This window comes from Xenopus tropicalis, chromosome 7, assembly GCF_000004195.4.
Source record: "Xenopus tropicalis strain Nigerian chromosome 7, UCB_Xtro_10.0, whole genome shotgun sequence".
NCBI lineage: Eukaryota > Metazoa > Chordata > Amphibia > Anura > Pipidae > Xenopus > Xenopus tropicalis.
In genome coordinates, this window is record NC_030683.2 from 33,007,589 (window position 1) to 33,020,168 (window position 12,580).

Sequence of the window (12,580 nt, forward strand, 5' to 3'; positions counted from 1 at the left end):
TTGAGAGACCTATTGGGGTAGTTTACAAAGACGACTGGCAGAGTTACCAATCAGTGGGGAGATAGCTAAAACATACCTAAACAACCTACTGTCTGACAGAATAATACACAGGATGTTATATATGATTTGGTGGGTTTCCTTGGTGCAGCCACATGTAACCATGCCCCCCCCCACTTACTGCACACAGTACATATACAAGCAGATTCAATACCCCTCCCCCACACTGAAGTAGAACCATATTCTAACTCACACAGTGCCAAGCAGAGCATCATGTTACCAGACTGGGGCTCACTTTGTGGAGAAGAAGAAACAAAGTATCAAGTATAAGCTGCAGCTGTAGGAGGGACCTAGCTTGAAGGGGGAGACTCTTATCAGTTATTGTTCTAAGACTAAGCATGGAAATAAGGATGCAAGTTAGGTAAACGGGAACCCATTTTTTGGATCACTGTAAACCATATAGTACTGAAACAAGAAAATCTACTGAGGTGCTTTTTATAATCTCTCTACAGGCTTGCTCTCCATTGCTGCATATTGGGTAGTCATCCATAAAGCAGAATTTACCTTTTAAAGGATAAATAAACCATTTAAAAGCTTTCAAAAGCATTTCAAAGTTTTTAAAATTCATGAACTGCCATTATAATTAATTTTGTAACAACAGCACCACCTGCTGGCCAGTTTCTGTAACTGTACAGTCAGAGCTATACCTTTAGCCCAGCTCAGGAAGGAGTTGAGAAAGGGCATCTGAGGCTTATAAGATCTTTCTTGCACATAGCAACGTCAGAACACCTATTTTCCTTCTGAAGGTATAGCTCTTCGACTGTACAGTAACAGAAACTACAAAATGTATTATTTTGGCAGGTTTACGTATCCTTAAACCATTCAGTAGGTTAACATGGACCAATATTGTATCGGCCTTTTAAGGAAAACCTCAAACACAAAATACACATTAGACGAATTTGCTAGTTTTAATGTAAACATTTGCAGTATTGATGGTGCAGAGAATGGGAAATACCTTTGTTAGCTAGCTCAGCACTTAGAATAATTGCTTTCCTATGTTAATCCTCAGGCATGGAACACACCTGCTCCGGATAGCAGCATCAAGTTAAAATGGGCATGAGAATCCACATTTACCTTGGCTTTAGGGAAAATTCCCCGTGTACCTCACCTTTCTAGAAAATTCTTCTCATACAGCAGCAGGAGAGAATCTCCCCCAGACTGGAGCCCCAAGGGGAAGCTTTACAACACACACACAGTAAAAAAAAAAAAACAACTTTTATGTCCAACTTAAAACCAGGCCAAGAGACTGGCGTTGCTATTCATTCACAGAACTATACGTTATAATATACACCTTATATATATTTCATGGACTAGTTCTCTTCATCCACATGCCAAGTCATTGATCTAATGTACATCTGTGCTACCATCGTTCATGTGCAATATAAAGCTGCAGGACGTCTGTGATCCACTTAGCAGTGAGTTAATGACGTGAGCAGGTCCCGCTTCTATGTTAGGGCCTGGGGTTGTCAGTATTTGAGGGGCGACTAAACAAGATGGCACATGGAGTCATGGTGTTGATCATGTCGTAAGAATAAGTGGCATCCTGGCTAGATTGTCTCCGTGCAAAGTTAGAATCCAGTCTGTTCTCAGCTCCCTGGACTTCCAAGCAAGAACCTAAAGGGGGAAGAACAAAGAATGAGCACACCATCAATTAGGGGAGCAAAAAACTCAATATTGTGCCCTACAACAGTTGCAGATCACTATTGCTCTTTAGGCTTATGGCAGACAATGGCTATTCCTAGCAACTTTGCAGTTTGTCTTCTTTATTTTTTTTTTTAGAGTTTTTAAATTATTTGCCTTCCTAATGTGCACGTATCCAGCTTTCAAATGGGGGTCACTGACCCCGGCAGTCAAAAAAATCTTTTGCTTTGTGAGGCTAAAATTTTGATGTTATTGTTACTTTATATTCCATATATTTCTATTGAGACCCTCCCCTCTTCATATTCCAGTCTCTCATTCAAACCACTGACTGGCTGCTAAGGTAAATAAGTAACTAGTAACCAGATAGCTGCTGAAATTCAAAAATGAACCAGCTGAACCAAAAGTTAACTGAAAAACCACAAAATTTAAAAAAAGCAATAGGTGAGGTAAGGAGAAAACATGGAGCAGGCAGATAGTTTCTATGAGAACAAGCAATGCCATCTCTTCATTGGCTGCTAGACTGGGGGGCGTGAGCCAAGAACAACTGAGCATGCCCACTAGCCAACAGCCAAAGTAAATTCCTGAGGGAGAGGGCCGAGTGGGTTAGAGAAGAAGAAATCCTAAGTGATTAAGGGGATGCTGCAGCAGGTATTGAAAGATTTCAAAGAGGCTGTTTGTGTGGGGGGAGTTTATATATCCTGTAACGTTCCCTGTAAAGAGGCCATATGCACTCAGTAAAATAAAGATACACTGTGAACCTACCACTGGCAGCGAGTCTCGACTGCCTCCTTCCTCACTAGTCTTTTCTTGTCATCCAGAGGTTTGGCTAAGGCACGGATCACCTGTTGCTTATAAGGCAGGAGCTGGCAAGAGAAATCCATATATAACAGTATGATCCATATAAATCCGGTTATGCACAGAAGCCATACTGACTGGCACAGATATACACTGAGCAGTGAGCGTAGAAGTGCAATGGCACCAAAGGTGCATTCTTACCATGTGCAAGGGGAGCTTGGTGAGAGCAAGGATACACTTCAAAGCTGTAATCCGAACAGCCTAGAAAGGGCGAAAGGAAGAAAGAATTAGCCTTTTATCTTTTAAGTAGAATCAAGATCACAACACAAACTGCTCCACACACTCTGCCCAAGGGAAATGTAACCGCTGGAGGTTCACTTTCCAGCTGTGATGGTAAATTTGGCCTTTGTCAGCCAAAGCTAGGTGCCTGAGGAGTGCAGAATATCTCACTCACACTGACCACAGCGAGGAACATACATCTGTTAGGCCTGCGATGCATTCCATCCAATCAATTACAGAATCATTGCAACGAAGAATAACCAATGCTCTTATTAAATACGATAAGCAATTGGACCGATTCGGCAGCTTATCAGCCCGTGTAGGGGCAGAAACGACAGCCATACCCGACCGATATCTGGCCTGAAATTGGGCAGATATCGATCGGGCAGGTTAAAAAATTCAGTTGGGGACCACATCGGCTCGTTGATGTGGTCCCCGAACCGACTGCCCTATTGCCGCCATTATAATTCGATCATTTGGCCCCAGGGCCAAATGATCGAATTAGCCTACATGTTCCCCGACATTGCCAACCCGTAGATGGGGATATCGGGTGAAGATCCGCTCGCTTGGGCTTTACAGAGCCCAATCACGTATTGGTCAGGGAGACCACTGTTTTGTTACTTAAGTGACAGCCAATATGGGCCATTGTATGGGCAGCTTTATTCAGATGAGGGAACAGATAGAAATTGCATTGGCTGGCAACAGATTATTCCCAACACTAATTTTAGGATGTTGTGCTAATAGTTGTCAGATAAATATTAGATAAAGTACCCAGCACAGAAGATAAAATTAGGATGAAGAGACGCTGCTATCTAATAACTTGGTCCACTGCCTGTCGGCACCACAGAGCTTGCTGAACATTGCAAAGCTGCTGAATGGCCATGTATTTAATCACACTAAGCCCCTAATGTCCTTCCACATAGTAATGATATATTTGGGACACCACACGAACCATTGCAGGGCTTAAGGTCAGACTGACGAGCTTGGAAATAAGACCGTCTATGTGCACTTTCAGGGTCTCCGGCGCCTCTTGCAGCAGAGGTTCTAAGCAGGTCAGAGTTGACAACTGGACCACTTTGTCAGGACAGGATAAGGCCTCAAGCAACAGGGATAATAACTAGAAAGGAAACAGAGATTAAATAAAATACACAAACACAAATATCTTATTCAAAGCTCAAACCATTTAAGTAGCCATCTCTCATGTTGGCTCATTTTCTTAAAGGGGATATCTTAGCAACTTTTCAATTGGTCTCCATTTTTTAGCATTTTTAAATTATTTGCTTTCCAATTTTCGAAAGTGGGCACTGAACCCAGCAGCCAAACACCTATTGCTCTTTGGGGAAAAAGAAAAAAGTCGCTCTAAGAGCAAACCCTAAAACAAAATTTCCCAGAAAACAAAGTAAAAAATAAATGAATAAATAGAGAGAGAAATAAATAAACTATAAGTACCACGTGGTCAAATGAGGCTCGGGTGTTCAAACCCCGAGCCTATTGCTTGAAATCTCTTATATATGAAGTCAATCTCTTATATAGTCTAAGGTCTGAGAAACAGCATGCTCACCAAGGTCCGGCAGTGGTACGGGTGCTCAAAGCCCCGAACCCGCAGCTGAGGGGGAGTAACTTCAAAGTAGAGAAAAGGACATCGAGCACACTTCGGACATCAGGAATCCGTTAATATCCGAGCTTTATTTCATCATGTTTAAAAACAAAGAGTGCCTGACGCGTTTCGTCCTATAAATAAGTGCTCCTAACGCACGAAACGCGTCAGGTACTCTTTATTGCTCTTTGGGGCTACAAGTTTATTGTTAATATCTTTCTATTCAGACCCTCTTCTATTCATATTCCAAACTGGAGAGTTGCTAAATAATTTAAAAAAAAAAAACAAAGACCAATTGCAAATTGTTTCAGAATTTAGTTTAGTTTCTACAACATACTAAAAAGTTAATTTAAAGGTGAATAACCCCTTAAAAATACTCAAACCCCATAAAATGTGTAAGTGTAATTCAGCCTGATACAGGGGGAGCCATAGGTGAACTTAGCTTCATGTTCCCACAGGTCACCAAGGAACCATAATAGGCAATAACCATACATCATTTTATTCCAAGATTCTAACAAAAGACCTGACAGTAGGGCTTTGGAGGCAGAAGAAAGATTATAGAAAATATTGGCTCCCCAAAAGAAACCTATATATATATATTTAAATGGAAAAAATGGCTGCCGTATTTTCAAATGGGTATGAAACATAGAGACACTTTAAACAACAGGGAGGCTTCATGTTATACTGTGCTTATTGTTCTTCTCACATACTCTTTGACAGAACCTTGCCTCGGCTTGTGCCAAAAGGAACTCTATAGTGCTCACCGATGGAAGCTCCGGCATGAGAACTTGCTTTGGCAGTGCATTAAGCACGTGGGAGAGAGCTTTCAGGTAGTTTGGCTTGTCATCTGCTCAGGAAAGAATGAGACAAAGAAACCATTGTTATGAAGAAAGGCAGTCTAAGCAGAGCTTGAGGAATAATATCTATAATACAGTGGAACATAAGGCCCGTGGGACCAGTTACTGGCTCCTGCAGGATTACACAGTCTTTCAGCACCTAGAAACCATTAGAGAGGGAAACAAAATTTGGTTAAAAATTGATATTGAACGTGTTACTTGTAATTGTTTGGCAGCTACCTCTGGCCTTGCCCTGATTCACATAAGCCAGTGGCACAGTGCTACTATGTATGCACACAGGGCAGTCCAATCAGCACTAACATACCCCCAATTACAACTGCACCATTAGGCACCACTGGGAAGTCAATCCTCCAGCCCTCCAGCTCTTGTGCACTACAACTTAAGATACCCTATTTTTTTTTTTTTTTTTTTTTAAAGGATAAGGAAATCTTTAGCATAAGAATGTAAAACTGATAACAGTCCTTTGTAATTTACACTTATTTTTTTATGATTCCAAGATATTAAGGGAAATATGTACTGTTAATATGAATTTTGTCACAACAGCGCCACCTGCTGGTCAGTTTTGTGATTCAGTGGAACTGGAAAGAAAAGGAAGATGATGTTCCTCTGGTTGGGAAAAAAACATCAAAAACCTCAAATAACTTTTCTAAATGGCTTTCCTAACCAGTATAACATCAGACCAGCCTTCATTTCTTTCTTTTGATAAGTTCCTTGACTGGATCATGATAGGAAACTGACCAGCAGTACATATTTCCTATTTAAGGTGGCCATACATGGGCAGATTTAAAGAAGAATGAAAGTTTAAATCACTGGCGGGGGGGGGGGGGGGGGGGGGGGCAAAAGTTATGCACCTTAGGTGGGCATATCAGGAGGGAGATCCGCTCATTCTGCGACCTCACCAAACATGCGGATCTTAACGTGTATGGCCAGCTATACAGAGCATAGTGGCAACTGCGTGTTCTCTACTTAATACACATTTTTTACTCACCTACAAATCAGTTACAGGTAATGAAATTCAATTCATATGTAACATAAGAGCTTGCACATGGAGCATGAGCACTAACACCCTGTGCCAGAGAGAGGCATGAGAAGGAGAGGGTGATTATTCAAGTAGCCTTCCCTTTCACTCCCACTTAGCTCTCTGGAGGAAATGAGTACATTCTATAAGTAATGAGTAAGTTCTATTTGTTGGATCTGCATGGAGCACAGTTATATACTGCATGCGTAATAATGATAAATGGATAAATAATATGAAAGTCACTGCTTATTGCTGATGTTAATACAAAAAAGTAAAAAAAAAAAAAAAATCATGTCACCTCTGTTGGCAGAGTTGAAACCTTGCACCAGCTTTGGGACATTCTCTGTGAAGAACCTTTGCCGGAACATGATGCGGATGTCTGCATGGCAGGCTTTATTAATGATATCCGGCGAGTCTGATACTAACAGGGAGAACATATTTGCCACTGAAGGACCCAGCTGCTTATCAGACAGTAAACCAATCATCTGTGGAATAGCAAATGGGGAAAAGTAGAAAGTGAAGGCCAAGGTCAACTGATTTTTTTGCAACTGTTCGTGTAAAGGGCAGACAGGCAGAATGAAATGAGTGGCTATGAGTTTTAGAATTAAAGAAAAGCAGATTTTCCAGCACTGCTCTTTTTTCATTAAAATATGTAAAATATCACTTGCTGCCTTTATGATAGGAGATTTACTCATCTGCTTCCAAGTTCTTACCTTATTGGTTAGCTGCCCACTCAAAGGGTGGTATCTCAGTACCAAGGCTTTGGTTACCTACACGAGAAAGAAAGGTCAATGCTATTTCCTCCAGTGACATGTTCATGACTATTCACAGTTCATATACCAAAACATCACTGTTTAATTTAGCCTTACAAGGGTACAAAACCTTTGGCTATCAATAGTTCTGAACATCTAAAAGCCAAAGAGTTATATGTGTATAGCCAAGTGTTATATATTTCTGGGGCAAAACTAAAATAATAAAAAGAACATTGCTATTTTCCCTGTGTATTTGTAGTAAAGGTGCTAAGGAACAGAAATTAGCGACTGATTTAGCCCGTTTGGCCAAAGTAGCAGCCAAAGGTCCTCTGCATGGAGGGTACATTATAAATCAGTTTGAAAAATATCATTGCTCTGTTGATGGAGTATGCATTAGAATTCACTGTACAGCCCCCTGCTTGATGCCCAAATTAAGCATCTGCTCATTTTTTTTTTTACCGGGCTAAATGACAGATGAGTGTCCAGCCAATTAAGTGTTGTTCTTACCCAGACTAGGAGAGTAATGGCCCGAGTCCTGCTGGGTTCATCCACCAGCCCCACATCTATCCGTTGAGCTGTTACTAGAAGTATATCATCCAGCAGGTCCCCTAGTGGGAAAGGCACAAATGCACAGCTCAGTACAGAACTCATGCAGGTATATTCCGTGACACAATGACACAAGGGAAAGCAGGACTCACCTTGGGGACATTTATTGATTAGCCCAGCAAAGCATTTTGAGGCAGAGGAATATGCAAATGGTGAGCACCCTGAGAGACTCAATGATAACAAATGCTGCAGCAATCGTCTCAGATGTGGAATTTCCACCTGCCATTAAAATCAGGTATAATAATGTAAGAAGGTTGTACACCAAATTATTTCAGGCTGGAAAGAATTAAAATTAAGAATGGCTTCATCAATTCATAATATATCTACAAAAGATGACAATGGGGCACTTGGGAATGCAAAAAAATAATACTTTTTTTACGGGTGTGTTATAAGCCACTGTATTTTTGATATAAAGACTTATTTGATATAAAGTGGTATATCTTCTCATGAGCTTGAAAGGAACCACAGCACTAAACTGCATTATTAGGTGATGAAACATTCACCATCTTAAGCAAAAGGTGCATGTGAAGTTTTCTTGCGTTTTTTTCCCCTCAGGAAAAAAAGGTGAGAATATGGTTTTTAGTCATAAATGGCTTCATATTACAGCATGAAGTATGGCAAACTGCCTCACACAAAGCAACCAATCAGATTCCAACTTTGTATGTTCTACAAGTATTAGATTGATTAAAAGCTAATTGCTGATTGGAGGCTGTGGTTTACTACACTGAGGAAGTCCGACTGTGTCATTATCACATTGATTCCCATCACCATCAGGCTTAAAAAAACTAAGCGTAAACAACAACAAGGCTTATTTACCAGTGCATGAAGTGGCGCACTGAAAAACATCCACTTGCTTGATTTTTGAAAGACTGGTCTGTTTACACATAGCCACTAAACAGGTAACACACATCTGATTGGTTGCTATAGGTTACTAGACCAGCAATCAGCCAGCAGTTAGCATGTACTAGTGAGCTGCTTGAAAACACATATCCAAATATCTTTTATGAGTTACAGACCTTTCATTATATTACCCCGTTTGTTCCTTTAATTGCATTATCCCCTCTGTATCACAAGACACCAGTTATTAAACAGCTATGTCTTAAATCCATACCTGCAGGTCTAATGACAATAGCCTAGGTATAACTGCTGACTACCATCATTACCTGAATGGCTGTAATATTTCTCATCTATAACTCCCAGTTTCCTCAGGCAACAGACTGAGGCAGAGTATTCAGGGAATTTAATCTGTCAACTGCAATGAGCCTTGCAGGTCTGATATAATGTAAATATATGAATCTAAAGGAAAATATAATGTCTTAATAAGAAACACCATTATAAAGCTATAAACCTTACTAAGTGGCATTGCTAAACTGAGCAGAAGGATGGAGAACTCGCTGTTTAAAAAGTTTATTTCCCCGAAATGGGCCTGTTGGAAGCATTTTCCATACATAAAGTGAGTAAATCCCATATTCTGCAAATTAGCCTGCAAGGTATGCCCAGAATCCGGCAAAATGTAATTAAGGCTTTTTGTTTCATACTCACATTTCTTGGCAAGGAGCAAACAAATGCCATTAACAATGATACTAAGTGGTTCTGGAGCTCCGTGGGACCATTTACCTGCAAATAAGCACATGCTTAATTATATGATTATTGCTTATGGGCTCAGACAATGTTCTGTTCCTGCATTTTGTGTACTACAGATACAGCATTGTTGCTTATTGCGGACTATGACAAACATACAGAAACACAGATTCACAAGCCATATATAGAATAATGTCAGTCAAAAGGGGTGGTTACTAGTCCTTTCAGAATTCAGGGCACACATTTGTTTCTGCTCAACTCTCCATCACTGTCTCTGTCACTACTCAAATGGATCACTGTATTACAGACACTATATACTGCCCACTTTTATATCAGAGACTGCGGCACTGCAGCTAGCAACAACCATATCTTTACATTAAGAACAGTGGAAAAACTAAGACGACTACTGCAACATGGTTTCAATGGTGCATGTAATCAGAACCAGCAGTGCAGTAAATAGCAGAAAGCAACAGAAACAATGGCCATTACCATTAACAAATACCCTTATAATAACTTAAGTCCACTTAATGAATACTTAACAGATCATTTAAATTACATTTGCGTTATTTTGAAGTTTAGAATCCCTTTAACGTTAAAATACACAATTAAATGTATCCAGCCTACCTGGAATGGTTGGAAGTTGCTTGGTAAATTGTTTTCAGAAAAAAGTGAAACATCCCCATCAAGAAATAAGGCTACAACCTGGGAGACGCTTTTTGAGGCTAACCTGACAAAGGAAAATAAATAGCAGACAAGAATTGGGGGCTTTAATCCATGGCCCTCAGAAAGGCAATAAAACTAAGACTGGGGATATAGAAATGGTTCTTTATGTATAATATCAGCATCCACTATACTCACTCGGGTGTGAGATGGGTGCAGGCTGCAGTAATTACTGGCACCATTGCAGTGAGAACATCATCCCTCAGCAAAACATTGCAGGAAGTTCCGCTGTCTGAAAAAAGCAAAAGATATGATAAGGATACGAGATACAAACAACCTGAAGGTACAATAAAAACTATATTTAAGTTTTTAATTACCAAAATATATAGACAATATTTAACTCATGCTACACAGTTGTGTCCCTTATGGATACAGGTTATGATCACAGAGAGTGAGTATCCCTTATTGATACAGGTTCAGTAGGTGCAGGCTACTAGAATATGCAGTAAACTATTTATTATGCACACAGGACATTCCCCTATGTGGAAGTGGAAGCTGCTATATAGCTTGCCTTAACGGATGTAAACGTTTTCTGTAGGCAGCAACAGAAGCAGAATTTGTAGAAATCATCCCACAGATGCTCCACTCTAGTGCAACATTATGTAATTAACTAGAAGCTGCCGTACATAGGACCAGTCCAGCTTGTCCCTGCCTATCTAATCCATATAGTCTGAGTGGCTACTTATTGATCATTCACTTCTAGCATTTTCTTGATGACATTTCTTTTCCAAATTCCATGAATCTTACATAAGCTTGGACTGTGATACATCTTGAAATACACTTTTTACCTTAGCTGACTGATTTAAGTTCAGACCTGAAAGTGATCCAGAGGATAGAACAGTTTTCACATGGTCAGAATTGCCAAAAAAATCTTCAAAAATGTCCAACACAGCATGTAATTCTAACAAATAGCTTTTCTCCTCTTTAAAGGGCTTGTTCACCTTTCAAGTTTACTTTTAGTACGTTATAGAATGGCAAATTCTAAGCCACTTTTCAATTGGTCTTCATTATTTGTTTTTTTTTTATAGTTTCTGAATTATTTCCCTTCTTCTTACTCTTTCCAACTTTCAAACGGGGGTCACTGACCGCAGAAACCAAAAAAACTATTGGATCTGTGAGGCTACAATTTTAATTGTTACTTTTTTTATAACTTATTTTTCTATTCAGACCCTCTCCTATTCATCTTCCAGTCTCATTCAAACCACTGCTTAGTTTCTAAGGTACTTTAAACCCTAGCAACCAGATGTGAAATAATTAAAAAAAACATGAGACATGTACGCAAAACATTTTTACATGTAGAGAGGAGAAAAAATGGCATGTTAATGCAAACACAAAAATTTACCTTTTCTGATTTTTAAACAGTTAAATGTCGTACCTTGTGTTGCAGCTTGTACAGTTAATGACAGAAGGGAGGGTAACACAATTTCATGGTAAAACTGAAGAGCCTCGGAATCTAGTTGGCACTGTACAGCCACCCGATGAAGGCTCCTACATATAGACACCACATTTTCTGCATTTGTCTCCCCTTCTCCTAGACAGACAAATAAGATATATATTTCAAGCAGAATGAAAACCTGAACATTGCACTGTAAGAGATGTAACTGTGCAGCAGAAATACATCAGATTGTACAAGTTCTTGCAACGCTTGGGTGCACTCACATACCATTGTGCACCCTCCCTATATAGTCCAGTAGGATAGGAACAGTTTCTTTAAGAATACTCTGATGTGTGGATACAGCGGCTAATGCCTCTAGACATCGCTGCCTTATAAAACGCTCAGGGACCACTCTGCTTTCATTCAGATTAATATCCATTGGTTCTAAAATAAAAAAACAGAAGGGATTAAACTTGTTAACAAGCAGTGATTACAAGAAAATGACATCTATGGCTGCCTGTTGTGCAGTCTAGGCATTCTCTTTCATGATAATTAATTTCTATTAAAAATACATTTTAGTAGAAAATACTTATTTGTAACACAACAATTGAAGGCAGATATAAGGTCAAGGCTGCATGGGTGACTGTCACATGAAGAAGGAATCTCAGATGTCACTTGTTCCTGCAGTGGAGGATTAGGGAGCTCTCAGAAAATGTCACGGACAGGACCAAGGTAATAGGAAGCTGCACAATAGCTTAAGGTGCATCTTGTCACTTATTTACAGTGCTGTACTGTGACTGAGGAGAACCCCAGTGTTCACAAGCAGTGACGTTCACTTGGATTGCACAACCAATGGGAATGACTTTGGTTCTAATCTGGCCCAAGCCTCAAGAAACAACAAGAGCAAGAAGAATTCTTTACCTGTTTGCAAGTTTGCGCAGAGCTGTGGCAGCATCCTACTGATAAACACTGAGGGGTGAACTTTAGCCAGGGTTCCTGAAGCCTCAATGGCTGCCATACTGCAAAGATAAAAAAATAGTTAAAGAGGTACTATTCTTTAGTGCACTGAAGTAAAGGGAGGGAAGCTATACTTACATCTCATCATCCACTCAACATTTAATTATAGGGGATATTTACCTTTGGGTTAACTTTTAGTATGACGTAGAGAGTGAGATTCTGAGACAATTTTAACTTGGTCTTTATTTTTTATTATCTGTAGTTTTTTCAATTATTTAAATTTTTGTTCTGCAGCTCTACAGTTTAGCGGTTCAGCAGCTACCTGGTTGCTAAGTTTCAAATTAC

The 12,580-nt window shown here is 39.8% G+C and overlaps 1 protein-coding gene across 1 annotated transcript in view; it reads right to left on the reverse strand.

Annotated features, from left to right (window-relative positions):
• Window positions 1-1,254: 1,254 nt before the first annotated feature.
• mms19 (MMS19 homolog, cytosolic iron-sulfur assembly component) overlaps window positions 1,255-12,580 on the reverse strand; it is a 42,722-nt gene continuing 31,396 nt past the window's right edge. The window contains exons 17-31 of the mRNA NM_001078912.1: window positions 12,200-12,297; window positions 11,567-11,722; window positions 11,279-11,434; window positions 10,042-10,135; window positions 9,808-9,910; window positions 9,145-9,219; window positions 7,695-7,821; window positions 7,504-7,604; window positions 6,958-7,014; window positions 6,543-6,729; window positions 5,134-5,216; window positions 3,725-3,889; window positions 2,695-2,754; window positions 2,461-2,561; window positions 1,255-1,671 (exon numbers count right to left, since the gene is read on the reverse strand). Coding sequence (NP_001072380.1) covers window positions 1,644-1,671; window positions 2,461-2,561; window positions 2,695-2,754; window positions 3,725-3,889; window positions 5,134-5,216; window positions 6,543-6,729; window positions 6,958-7,014; window positions 7,504-7,604; window positions 7,695-7,821; window positions 9,145-9,219; window positions 9,808-9,910; window positions 10,042-10,135; window positions 11,279-11,434; window positions 11,567-11,722; window positions 12,200-12,297 — 1,591 coding nt within the window. The 3' untranslated portion in view covers window positions 1,255-1,643. The remainder of the gene's footprint in view (window positions 1,672-2,460; window positions 2,562-2,694; window positions 2,755-3,724; window positions 3,890-5,133; window positions 5,217-6,542; window positions 6,730-6,957; window positions 7,015-7,503; window positions 7,605-7,694; window positions 7,822-9,144; window positions 9,220-9,807; window positions 9,911-10,041; window positions 10,136-11,278; window positions 11,435-11,566; window positions 11,723-12,199; window positions 12,298-12,580) is intronic.